This window comes from Neophocaena asiaeorientalis, unplaced genomic scaffold, assembly GCF_003031525.2.
Source record: "Neophocaena asiaeorientalis asiaeorientalis breed wild unplaced genomic scaffold, Neophocaena_asiaeorientalis_V1.1 scaffold946, whole genome shotgun sequence".
Lineage (NCBI taxonomy): Eukaryota > Metazoa > Chordata > Mammalia > Artiodactyla > Phocoenidae > Neophocaena > Neophocaena asiaeorientalis.
The window spans coordinates 846,023-860,400 of NW_020175049.1; the positions used below are offsets into that span (position 1 = coordinate 846,023).

At 34.7% G+C, this 14,378-nt stretch overlaps 1 protein-coding gene across 1 annotated transcript in view; it reads right to left on the minus strand.

The window, feature by feature from the left end:
* The window catches only part of TMEM135 (transmembrane protein 135), a 243,313-nt gene that overhangs the window by 16,197 nt on the left and 212,738 nt on the right, over positions 1 to 14,378 (minus strand). The window contains exons 7-9 of the mRNA XM_024763597.1: positions 6,623 to 6,664; positions 3,504 to 3,650; positions 1,005 to 1,074 (exon numbers count right to left, since the gene is read on the minus strand). Coding sequence (XP_024619365.1) covers positions 1,005 to 1,074; positions 3,504 to 3,650; positions 6,623 to 6,664 — 259 coding nt within the window. The remainder of the gene's footprint in view (positions 1 to 1,004; positions 1,075 to 3,503; positions 3,651 to 6,622; positions 6,665 to 14,378) is intronic.

A 14,378-nucleotide genomic window follows, 5' to 3' on the forward strand; every position in this document is an offset into this window, starting at 1 on the left:
AAGAGTGTGTCAGAAACTACTTCACAACTGAAAAAATACTCTACTGCTTTTACCCCTGGTTCTGTCTTTGAGTACTTTAAAGGTAAGTGTTGGCTTGGGTGCGTGCCACCAACAACACTCTGCCACAGGCATTCACATTCATAGGCACTAATGTGATACGGTCCCTCCCTTTCTAGAGGGACGGTCAGGAGGCTGTCTTTTGGGGTGCTGTACAACTCTGTTCTTCTCAGCATCAGTAAAGTGGGGATCAGATGTTGTAAGAAAGAACATAAATTTCTAAAGCATCAGGATTGTTAGAGCACCATCCAAAACTAAAGAACTTGTAGCAGATGGTGCCACCTGTGACAGACTAACTGCAATGAAAATTAACTTCCTTCTCGGAGGTGGTGGGGTGGGGGTTGGGGGGCGGTGGCAGGCATGGGATGGGGGATGGGGAGGGAGCACGGCCCTCGTACACTAATGTATTAGGGGGTGGGGAATTTATGTCAGTGGGCATAACTAACTTTCTTAATGTAGAACAACTGTGGACATGCTCCAGTTACCGTCATGCCTGAAAAAATGTAACAGCTTTACAAGTCCAAAACCAAATGCCACTGTCCCAGATTGTGCAGCGTATGTGTGTGACTGCTGATCCCCTAGCACACAGCACAGTCCAGGGGCCTTGTTCTAAGATGTACTCTAATGGGGATACATTGCAAAGTACAAATTTTAATTTTAATTTGACTTTTTCTCTTTTTTGTTGTTGTTGCTTCACCTTCTACTTTGTAAGTTTTACATTTATTAAGTAAGCTAATGTAAAAATTATTTAACAAAGGATCTGGTAAGTGAATACTAAAAGCTAACTTGTTATCTATTTCTCACAAGTGTCTTATTCTTCAAGTCAAATGCAAAGAATGATAGCAATGATTGTCAACTTTTCCACTTACTTTGAAATTATGTTTTAATAAATAAGTTTTTTCTATACATATTCCCTGTGGTTATTAAAGTAGATTTTATATACTTACTTTAATGCAATAAGAGATGCAATTATCCTCATAGTGTTTGCAACATCTATGCCTTGGTCCATGCTTACATCTGAAATTAAACCAAAAAAACTAATATAATTAAAATGTGTGTGTATGCGTGCGTGTGCGTGTGCGTGTGCGTGTGTGTGTTAATTTGCTTAAAACTCTCTAACCAAAAAAGGAGAAAACATTATCAACTCACTTCTAAATGTGTGCATCTTCTGATTTCTTAGGACATACAGAAGCAAAGGTAACAGATTTTTTTTCCCTTTGCTGCTCACCATTTGACACACTGTATAAAATACGTGACTGCAGTCAAAATACTTGAATGTGGAACAGAAAAGCCATATTGGTAAATATTTGTGACTAAATATGAAAAATATGTATATGTTATCTCTACACTGTGCCAAATCTTTTGGAAGCTTTAAATCGTTTATTGTAGCGTATAATGGTCATAAATCATCCATGACGTCAGTACTTGAGCAAAAATCATAATGAGAATGTGCTCAGGTTACAGGAATTTATACTTAATTATAGTTGAGAGAAAACATCTGGGAAAGAAACATGATATAGTATTAGAATTTAAAATTCAGTTTTTAAAATAAATATAGAAATAGAACATGCAGGAATTCAAAAGTAGGTTGTGATTTAACTGTAAACAACTTAGTCTTCCAGTGTTTAATAAACATTTCTGCTGGGAGGACTACTATTCAAGACACACTTATTTTAGTTATTTGGTATGTCTACTCCAGGACTATTTATTCACTCCAGGCGTAAAAAAGTAAGTAGAATATCTAATATGGGTTTAACTCTCCCCCTTTCTCTTTGAAGAGTTCAGTTCCAAAATAAGCAGTCTTTATAACTCTTTCAGAATACAATTAATTAATTATCTTCATGGTTGGAACACATTAACTCTTTCTTGTTTATGATAATAACTTGCAGAGTGATATCCTAGCTCTCTAATTCCATTTGCAAATTGATTATAAAGACCTTCTCCGAAGTTCAATGCTGCACTGCAGCTGGAGTATACAGGCAGCCTTTCCTAGTCAAGGGTGACAGCAATAGTTCATTCCTTATGTCGTTAGAATGATATGACATATCTGGTCATGCGAAGTTGTTGAGTGATTAAAGCTAGGGGCCTGAAAAGGGGTGAATCAGAGAAGGACTGCCTTATGTAAACCATCACTCTTCATACTTCTAAGTGTCCTCTTCAAAGACATCTCTCAGCCATGGCTACCAGAACTAACACAGAAATTATTAAACTCTCTTTGCTAGTGAAGTTAAATTCTGTTATCAACTACACTGTCATTTAATCTTTCCTAGTCTTTCATTAAAATGGCTTCCCAAATGCTGGACTGCCAGTCTCCTATGTCATCTGCTCTGCTTCTATATTATCCTGCACCTGCTTTCATACCAATGGACCCACTGAGGCTACTCTGACAAGTTCTGCCATGGCCCGATCAGCTCTGATACCCAAGGCTTCATTCACCCCCATCACACATTCTCTGCATTCCCCTATGATTCTTGTTGACATGATTCCCATTAACGGGATCCCCTACCACAATTATTACTGCCGTCTACCACCCCTTTCTTTCCTTTTACCTTCTTCTGTGGTGTACAGAAGAAGAGACAAAGTCTTTAAATTCAGTAAAAGTTTTGAGTACCTACTCTGTGCTCGTGTAAGTGAAGCAAACTCCTATGTTATTTCATTTAATGCACGCAACACTCCTTAATAAAGTTAACTGATGAGGACTTTGGGATGTAGAGTGGTTAAATCACTTGTTCAAAGTCCCAAAGCCAGGAGGGGCAAAATGAGTCAAACACAGGTCTTCAGATTTCTTAAAGGGCGTCAGCTTCCTGTAGTTGATCCCCTAACTTTCTATACTGCATTCTACACTCTCTAAAATAGCACTACAAGATTACTTTTATTGGCTGGTATTCTAATTTAAAAACTTTAAATTTATTTTCTAAAATATCTTAAATATTTGAAATGCAAATGAAGACTTATTTGTATGAAATAGACTTCTTTGTATAACATACAAATAAAGGTTTCTTATTTTATTTCCAAAGCCCTAAAAATTTCCACTCTTGCAAAATATCCTTCACTTAAACTTTGCTCCTTATTGTATCTATATCTTCTTAAATCTCTCTTGGAATTTTTCTTTCTCCTTTCCACACTTGAAACATTCGATTAGCACATATTAATCTGTTTCCTGAAGTTCCCTATTCTAGCCCCCTGCAACTCTGCTTAGTTTGAAATAGAAACGTATTTCGATTTCATGTAAAACTATTTTAAAGGCAGATAATGGTCTATAGTCCTGCTAGAAATAATAAACAACATTCACTTGCCATCGTGTGCCTTTTTATAAAACTCTATGCAGTTTCCGGTAAAAAAAAAAAAATTATTACCTGAAAAGAAAACAAAAATACCTTGGCATGGTACAAATGTTATATAAAATGGTGACAAAATGTGCTAAAATATCAAGACAAAGAACTCACACTGAATCCACAAGCTTCCTGACTAGAGCAATTATATTCGTTCCTCTTGGTTTTTCCTCATGTTTCTCAGTCTTTTGTTCCACTTTTGCATATGCCGCCTCTGGTGAATAAGAATGTGTGGGAATTTCTTCCTTCCCAACAATGAACCTAAAGAAAAGAGCACAATGAGAGGCATTTTTCCCCTTAAAAAAAGAAAATCAGTGAGAAAATAAACTGATTTTGTTTATATACAAATACACTGTGGACAGTACCTTATCATTTGAAATAATATTTTCCACAATTTATATAAAACTAGTCATCCTTTAAAAAATAGACTTTTGAAATCTGAATACTCAGAAAATGTTAATAGCTGTTTATTTAACAGCGCAGGCATCTTAAAATCAAATACAGCATAGCTCTTTGATGAAACACCCTTTTAACTTAGGTCACTGCTTTTTTAAGGTATTACACAACTTAAAAGTTTTTTCAAACAAAAAGGCAGATAAACTATTAACTTGGATCTACTAGTTAATGACAAAATTGCTATTATTTTCTCTAAAATGTACTAACAGTTACAATTGAATGCATTTCTCATTTTTTTACTCTAAATTTATATCTAACATCACTTTGAGTCATAAAACAGCTGCAGTACAGTAGGTGGTCATCTATATGCACATGAGAAATAGAGGGAACTAAAGAATGAGAATCAGAAAGTGGTTAAGAGTCTGTGTGTCTTCCCCACATTATTAGACAATCTTAAATTTGATGTTATTCTAATCTACTTACTTCTCTTTGGAAAAATCTAATATCCAGAAGAAGACACCATTCCTCTATCATCAAAACTGGACTATATTTTTCCAAAGACAATACAAAGAAAACATTACCAACCATTAGATATCACTCAATCAGTATCCTTTATCAGAGTTTTCATTTTTGCTGTTTTCACCTTCACTATAAGAGTCACTGCTCTTATAAAGAATAACTAAGCTTTCCTTAGCCAATTCTGCCTGCTGAACCTTCAGAAAATATCACAAAACATAGATAAAACAGGAGACCAATAACACTACACTAAAATTCTAGAACATGGGAACTCTGGCAAATTTAAATACTCGTAAAAGAGAGAAAAATTGTTACTATCAACAAGTGCAACCCATCTCATTAGGACAAACTTGATAAAACATCTAGTTTACCAAATTGTAAGGGGCGTGCAATGAGATTGTTTGTCACCAGATGGCAGCTGTGCCTCCTTGGTACCTGCTGGTCCAAAAGAATTTGGATCCTAATCGTGGGTGTGAATGGTGTTCTTTATAAACAAGGTAAAACTATGCTAGAACAGATACAATATCTCTCATACCTTTCCTAACACTGAAAGGAAAGTGCTGCTATTTTGGCCAGGACCTACCATTCGGATTAGAGCTCACTTCCTTGGAGAAGCTGCCGCTGCCCCAAGCTGGAGTGAGTGAGCCATCCTTCCTTTGTGCTCTCACAGCCCAGTGATCCCACAGTACTGGAAGCACCTTTTTAGTAGTTTCCCTGCCCCACTAAACTGTGGGATCTGTGAGACTATAGATACCTTCTTTGTTATTATATCCCAGTGCCTGGCACATAATAAATATTTAGTTATTTATTATGTCGGGCACATAATAAATATTTAATTAATACCTAGCAAAGGAATATCGTAACAGTGAGCATTTTCTGAGCATTTACTTCATGACAGGCACAGCACTGAGCCTTGGACAAAGATTAAATCATTTAACCCTCATAGCAAAACACTATGAAGTAGGTACCACACTTTCCATGACAGTTAACATGAAAAGGCATCTTGTCCACAGTCAAAAATATCAGTAATTATTTGAACCCAGAACTGTTTAACTCTAAGGCCTGGGGTCTTAGTCACCAAACTTTGTACATTATTAACTATGTTTTAAACTACGATGAATCAGCCTTAGTCTACCTTCAGATTCCTGCACTGGCTCTTCTCCCGTGGTTCTCTCCTTGACTCTTTCTATTCCCCTAACTTCCACTATTATCTTACAGAACTAGCAAGAGTGAATAACTATTTTTCCAGAATATTTTCCTGTAACACAGAGAAAATGTTAAGTGCAAAGAGTCCAAGTCAGCTCTTCATTATAAGTGGATTTGAAGAAAACATATGCAAATATCTGACACATTCTGAGTTTTGGCAAGGATTCTGGGAGTCTAAGGAAAGATGCAGGAACAATGGCAGAGTTTTCTCTTTAGGAAAACCAACTTTTGATTTTGTTACCAACTTTCAGTTTAAGTTGAAACTTAATTTCAGTGAAACTTAATTCACTTAATTTAATTAATTAAACTTTAATTAATTTAATTAAGTTTAATTAATTAAACTTGATTTAAGTGAAACTTAATTCACTTAATCTGTGAATTACACAGAATCCTATGTAGCCAATGCAATAACAACAAAAAGCTATTTTCTAATAAGTTTCATGATCTTTTAATGAAAAATATGACATGAAGAAATTACTGCTGTGTGTTATGATTTAGTTATCGTTACCAAAGAATTTCCACAACCAAAAATACTCTATTCAGTAATAGAGAAAGTTTAATTTCCTAATGTATGTGAAAACGTTTGGTGAAACATAAAATTCAACACTAATGCTAACCAACATCTCTACAGTATCGACCACGTGCCAATTACTGTGATAAGAGATGGGCTACGAGGTGAAAAGAAGACTCCAGTGACTCTAGTGAAGCCTATAATACAAAATGTGTTTGACAATGCATGAGTCCTGCCCTAACAAAGCCCGTAATCTGGTACCACACAATTAAGGGCTTCATTTTCCAGTAATTGTTCATGTGTAGCTTTGTCTTTCCAAGCTCCATAAACAGAGAGTTCTTGTAATCTTCTTTAACACCCCATACTGTAAGGCACATAATAGGCCCCCCAAATAGTGGCTGACTGATTGATTTTTAGGGGGAAAATTAACAAATTACTCTGTTAATGAAATGTCCACAAAGCCACTTTTGTGACTTTTAAAATTGCTTGCAACTTAAATAGTGGAGTCAATAAATATTTATTACAATCATGTACGATGATATTACTTTTTAAAAAAAACTTGTAAATTCTCTTAACATAAAGATAAATAAAATATGCAACTTACCTAAGTGCAGAGAATGTAAATCCTTTCAAACCATCTTTGCACCTAAAACAATAGAAATTTACAATGATAAAATAACTTGTTTTGAGATATAAAGTAGTAGTATTAAATAGCTATTAAATTTTTTCCTGAAAATGATTTTCTTTTAAAGGTGAAACTCTTTTAGGACGATGATCTGAGCAGTACAAATGGTCAAACAAACAACAAACAATGAACAAGCCATCTTACACAAAATGATTAAAATGATAATGCCTTCCCATGCCGTATTAACATAATTTAAGGCTCAATTCTCAGACTTGCAGGTTGAAGAGAGATTTAAAGTAAATCTTCTAAGGGATCCATGTGGACTTAAAATGAAGGCTGGGAGCGGAGTATTCTTCATTCTAGCCAATCCCTGGGGGAGCAATTTGTTGCGAAGAGAAAGACCACATACACCTGCTGGGTATTATGTACAGGTCAATTCAAGGTCCTGACTTCTCCCTATTTATTTAATTCAGTGGATGCAGAGCAATGTAGAGTTGGCAGGCACAAAAAGGCTTCAAGTTTAGTTAACAATTTTAACTTCTGAGTAAACCCAATCAGAACAGATAATGTAGCAAGAGGAATAGGGGGTGGAGGAGGAGAGCACAGAGAGAAGATTCCAAATATTATTGAGTGCTTACTATTGCTGGGCATTGTTTTGGGCCCTTTATATGTGTCATCTCATTCAATTATACCACAACTCTTATGAATAGGTGTTTCTCTACTCCACAGCTGTGCAGAGGCCCCCAGATGTGGTAACTTCCCCGAGGTCACAAAATAAATAGTAGTCAGAATTCAGGAAAAACAAAAAAACGACTTCATCTGACTTAAAAGTTATGGTTTTCTCTTATACCTCCTCCTAAAACAGTGTATTCCTTTTAACTGGGGAAGACTCAAACTACATGGCAACTGGGGTAGGGGAGAGGGGGGGATTCTCACATCTGCAAAAAGTATTTAAACAAGATTTTAAAATGGGGGCGTTACTATCCTGGTCTTAATGGTCTGCTCTATAGGTATGATCAAGTTACTAGAGAATCTTTGGGTATCTAGTGTCAAAATTCCTTGGAGAAACTATAAAGATTGGTGATATAATGATGCTCTAACATATGTTAATATTAGACACTGGATATTCTCGGACAAAAAGTATAGCCTTAAATCTAACTGGACAATTCTTTCTGTATGCCTTTTATATGAAAGGTCACAAAGGAAATGAACAAAAATATAAGAAATCTATCTAAAAATTTTTAAATATACATTTTTATTGGAGGACATATAGAATCTCAGGGAAAAACTTAATCCATGTGCACTGAGATGTTTTAAAGCACTTAAGAATTCAATTAAGCAACATAATCTACTTTGTGGTCATGTTAACAGTGAGAATGTAACCAGAGAATTTAGCTAACATACTATATAATTATCTACTCTGTATAGAACGAGGACAAAGGCAAAATAATTCATATGTTAAGCTTAAAGCGTGCATGGGAAAATTATAGCATTAAAATTCTTAAAGTTATCTGTTTCCATCTGAAGAAAGTGTTTCTCAGTAATTTAAAACCCATAACTGAGTAATTTCTAGATAGGTGGGGTGGTGAGGGGTTAGGCTGGGAGTCTATTGACTAGAAAACAGAAAGCAGATTGATTAAAAGATTATGTACAACTGGGAACAAATTTTGGCTCTGGTATGTTATTGTTAAAAGATAGCCATTTGTCTTTGTGCAATGCTGAATAGATAAAGGATTCTGACAACTTGGTCTGGTCATGATTGCATATTTGTGACCTTAAACAATAAATCTAACTGCAGACCAAACATCAAAAAGTAGCTTTCAAATATAAAAGGGCATCTACAAATGAATTTGCAATTTCATTATGATGGAAGTTTGGTTCTTTCAGCAGAACCCTGTGGGAAGCACTTCATATTGATAAAGTCTTAGCATGGATTCAAAAGGGGCTATTCTTCTTTCCATTCATGTGTATAAGGTCTGTTAATGTAATTGAGGGTCAGATGTCTATGTCAAAAGGACAAAAAAGTAATTATTCCCAGAAAAAGAATCTTTAAAATAGTAATACTGCCCGGCATTTTGACACCGAAAGTATTGTCTGAGCCCTAATCTAACTATGAAACACTATTGTAATCTGTGTTAAATGTAAAAAGTATGATATAAACATAAAGATTTATACAAAACAGAGCCCATTAAAAGGTGCCTCACTATTTGATGGATTCCGTTATTACAATGTAAATCAAATCACATTCTCCATTCATGTATTAAGGCTCGCTGATTTATTCAACAAATATTGACGGACTGCCTACTATGTGCAAGCACTGGTTTAGGTTCTAAGGATGTAACAGTGGACAATATAGAATCTCTGCTTGCATACCACTGACATTCTAGAAGGGGGAGAGATAGGATAAAAAAAAAAGTAAGTATGTCATGTGGTGATAACTGCTATGGAAAAAAGCAAAGCAGGACGAGGGGAGAAACAGTGATCAGGTTGGGCCTTTTGTTTGTTTGTTTTTAACATAGTGTAGTCAGGAAGGGCCTCTCTGAGAAGGTGGAATTTGGTAATTTGAACAGAAACCTTACTGAATTGAGGGAAGGGCATTTCAGTCTGAAGGAAGAGCAAGCACAAAGCCCTTGATAAGGAATCTGCATGGCATGTAAGGAGAACAGCAAGTGCATTACTGCAGCTGGAGGGAAGCAGTGGTAGGAAATGAGGTCACAGTAATAGCTGTGGAGGGAGCCAGTGGTCTGCAATTCCTGTAGGCCCTGTAGGCATGATAAGGACTTGGGAAGGTTCTCAGCAGAGAAGTGACAAGATCTGTCTTAAATTTTAAGATAATCACTTTGCTGGTTTGAAAACAGACTACAGGAGGGCAAGGTTAGAAGCAAAGAGGCTTATTAGGAGGAGAAATGACTGTGCCTGGACTAGATCACAGTGGCAGAGGTGGAGGGGAGTGGTAAGACTCTGAATGTATTTCAAAAGCAGAACTGGTGGAATTTCTTGATGGTTTGAATGTGGGGTACAAGAGAGAATTTACAAATTATTAAAATATTTTTGGTTTGAGCAAATGGAGGGATACAATATCCATTTATTAAAGTGAGAAAGACTACAAAAGAAACAGGTTTGAGGAGAAAAATCAAAGTTTTGTTTTAGATATGTTAAGCTTGAGATGCATGTGAGCTATAAATGGAAATATTAAGGAAGCAAGCAGCTGGCTATATAGATGTGGGTTCAAGGGAGAGGTCTGATTCGTTTATAAGTAGTACTTAAATGCATGGGACTAGATACAATCATCTAGGAATTAAGTGTCAATAAAGAAAATAGTCAAGGACTGAGTATTTTTTATTCCATCATAACCTGTAATGCAGAAAATCTTTTCTATAAAAGAAAAAAAATAATTTCTCCTAATAAAGCCATTCTCTAATATAAAGTCTCATTTTAATTTTTGAGTGTACATAAAAATAATGCATTTAACTCATGTAGACATAAACTTTCCTATTAAAGTCAGTCTATGCAAATGACATAAATAACTAGTATGACTCAATCCACAGTTACTGAATCTCTACATTTGCAATGTTCTGTGCTATGTATGATATAAAACAAAGCCAGGAGAGACAAAGAGGAAAAAGAATTTGCAGCATTATATCAAACAACTTAGCGGATAAGCAGCTAATCATAGAGAGTCAGGTTGGAATTACATATTATATACAAGAAAGTATAAAGAAGTTTAACATTATTATTAGAATAATACTCTTGGTCAATGCCAGTGGGAGAGAACCCAATAAGATAATTTTTTTTCAATCAGAAATATAAATGATAGTAAAGTGAACAACTTTGCCCCAAAAGATTCTTTATCTCATTCTTAATTTCCATGAGATACTGCCACCTTTATCACAACATTGTACCAGCAGATGTCACTAGTAAGCCATTTTTGGAAAAATTTCTGGCTCTTTGATGTGGTTTCTATATCAAACATTTTGTTACACATTTTCGTTTAAAAACAAATTCATAGGCATTCAAAATATGAATTTTGAATAAATTTTAGTTAAATTGCATTAAATTCCCCCAAGTAAATATCATAAATATGAGACTTTTAACGATAGGTGACATTCCTGTTCCTATTATTGCATATAGTTATAAAATCTCTAAGAACACCCTACCATTTGGCACCAACATAGAATTTGATGATGTAAATGTGCTGCTTTATTATATGCTTTCTAGTAACCTGAAAACTCTGAGAACTATTTTGACTCCTAAAATGTTTTTGTCTAGTCAGTTTTCATTTATTTGGTAAATATAACAGATATAAAAAATGTACTTTTATAAATCTCCTTTTACATATTTCTAAGGCAGTGCATGATGCTATGGAAAGACTCTTGATATGAACAATGAAACAGATACTAGTCATAACTTCCCTATCAACCTAGAGCAAATCACTTAATTAAAGGGCTTAATCTCACAGCCTCCTAAAAAAGAGCCTGGAAGTTAATGACCGCCATAACTGGCTCATTAAATGATTTCTAGTTCTGAAATTTCATCACTTACTATAATTGTATTTAATGATACTATTATTATTGGAAATAATAATGGAAAATAAATGAATTATTCTAAATCACTCATAGATAATGATCTCACTGATGTCAAGATTTTTTTTAAAAAATAGTAACATACAAACAAAACCCTGAATTTGTTTTGAGATTACTGGCTGCTACTAATATTATTTCATTTGCTTATTGCTTTATAAAACTTAGACATGGAACTTATTCCTGGCAAAGGTTCAAAGACAACCTTTTTCTTTTTTTTTTTGAAATTAAAGCCTTTCCACTTTTATTGGCATTGATAAATAATATCAATCAATTCACTGACAATACGAGTCTTTGAAATACCTTTTGCTGGGCAGGGGGATAGGACTTATTCATCTAATTAGGCACGTATCTCCATTTTAGAAATAAAATATTTTGCATATATTTTTCTTTGTAATTAAATCTAAAAAAACTGTAGAATTGGGGAAAATAGCCTTTATAACCCTTTAGAAAAAAATAACCTTTTCTTTTTTAACTTTAAAATTACAAAACGAACTACTGAGATGATATATACACTACAGAAATGCTGTTAAGTATTGATACAACAAGCAATTCTATAGATATAATCTCAATAATGATAAAAGATTACATTATTGCTATACGAAGCATCAATGCTAAAATATTATTATTAATGATAAAATATAAAATGCTGTTTATTATATAGTATAGAAAGTTAGAGAAAGTGGTCAAAAGGATATACCCCAAACAGTTTTAGCAGGCTACCTATTGAAGTAGGATGGGTTAAAAGACATGAAGGAAGAATAGAACTTTTTACTCTCTATATTCATATATCATTTAAAATATTTTACAAGTATACAGTTAAATATTATTTGTGTAGTTTGTTTAATTAAAAACATCAATATCTGAACATTTAGGAACAGATTAAACAGTGTAAAAGTTATTCATCTCTATTTCACCAATACTATGTCAGAGAACATAAGACTCGGTCAACTTTACTAAAATACTACTGTAAAAGTTTTGCTAGAAGGCATAAAGTTACTAACTGAAACAAATGATATAGATAGAATTTTCTGAAACTATGATCCCAATGAACATGGATAACTATGTGACTACAATGACAAAAAAAGAAACACTCGTTAAGTATCAATGTCAGAGTTCTTTTGTCCTTTTTTTACTCATTGAATTGGTTAGAAGGAAACTCACATATTGGTTAAATATTACAGCATCTATCTTTATTCACTCTACAATCATTTATCAGGCACCTAACATAGAGAAGACACTGTGCTGCAGATCATTTAAGTAATGCAAAGATAAATTATATACCATCTCATATATGGTTATATATAACCATATATATAACCATATATATATGGTTATATATAACCATATAGTTATATATATGTTTGTCAAATAAATGAAAATAATCTTGGCTAAAAGTTCTGGCACACAATTTCCTGTATCAGTAGTGCTTTCTAAGAGCTTAATTACTTTATTTGTACTTTATGGGTTCAGCTTCAAATTTCTTTAGTCCTGCATTTTACATCATCTATCTCCTTAAAGTATTTGATTTGAGAAAAGTAGTATGGATCTTCTTCCACTTATGATGGAGATTATGTCCCAATAAATCCATCCCAAGTTGAAAATATCATTAAGTCGAAAATGCAGGGCTTCCCTGGTGGCTCAGTGGTTAAGAATCCGCCTGCCAATGCAGGGGACACGGGTTCGAGCCCTGGTCCAGGAAGATCCCACGTGCCCTGAGCAACTAAGCCCGTGCGCCGCAACTAAGCCCATGCGCCACAACTACTGAGCCTGAGCTCTAGAGCCCGCAAGCCACAACGACTAAGCCACATGCTGCAGCTACTGAAGCCCGTATGCCTAAAGCCCATGCTCCAAAACAAAGAGAATCCACTGCAGTGAGAAGCCCACACACCACAATGAAGAGTAGCCCCTGCTCGCCACAACTAGAGAAAGCCCGCGTGCAGCAACGAAGACCCAATGCAGCCATAAATAGATAGATAGGTAAATAAATTTTTTAAAAAAAGAAAATGTATTTAATACACTTAACAAACCAAACATCATAGCTGAGCTTAGCCTAGCCTACCTTAAACGTACTCAGAACACTTATATAGCCTACAGTTGGGGAAAATCATCTAACACAAAGCCCATTTTATAATAAAGTTTTGAATATCTCACATAATTTGTTGAATATCATATGGAAAGTGAAATCCAAATGGTTGTATGGGTGCAGAATGGTAGTAAGTGTTGGTCGTTTACCCTTTTGATCTGTGTGGCTGACTGAGAGCTGCTGCCCAACATCACTAGGGAGGATCATAAGGAACACTGCTAGCTTAGGAAAAGATCAAAATTCAAAGTATGGTTTCTACCAAATACGCAATGCTTTGACACCATCGTAAAGTTGAAATATCCTAAGTTGAACCGTTGTAACTCAGTGACCACCTGCATATGCAAAAGCACAACTGAAGATGCTAAAAACAAACTGGCAAAAACAAAGACAAATTGGATTTCAAACAGTCGTGCACACTGATGATTCTTAAAATATTCTATTCTATTGATTATATCACAATCACCTAAGTCATTCAGTATCAAAAATAAAAGTTACATTATTATAATATGTGAACAAAATTATTTAAAACAGAAAATGCTTAGGGACTTCCCTGGTGGTGCAGTGGTTAAGACTCTGCACTCCCAATGCAGGGGGCCCAGGTTCGATCCCTGGTCAGGAACTAAATCCCACATGCATGCTGCAACTAAGAGTTCACATGTCACAACTAAGGAGGCTGCCTGACGCAACTAAGGAGCCCATGTGCCACAAGTAAGGAGCCCACATGCTGCAACTAAGACCCAGCACAACGAAATAAATAAATTTTTTTAAAAAAGAAAACGCTTAAACTTCAAGCATATTGGAGGTATGAAAAGAATGATATAAGAACTTAATTATAAATAACAGTTACAGACAATAGCTGGATCTTCAAAATTTTGATTTGTCTAATTATGTAATTATCATTGGTACTAAAAACAAATACATTTGGAGTGCATACAACTGAAAAGTTTAATTTAAAAGTTAAAAAAAAGGAATGCCTATCTAAATGCCTTGAATTTGTGTTTCACAGTTGTCTTCATTATAAAGAAAACACATACCATTTTATATAGTTTTTTTTTTTTTTTTTTTTTTG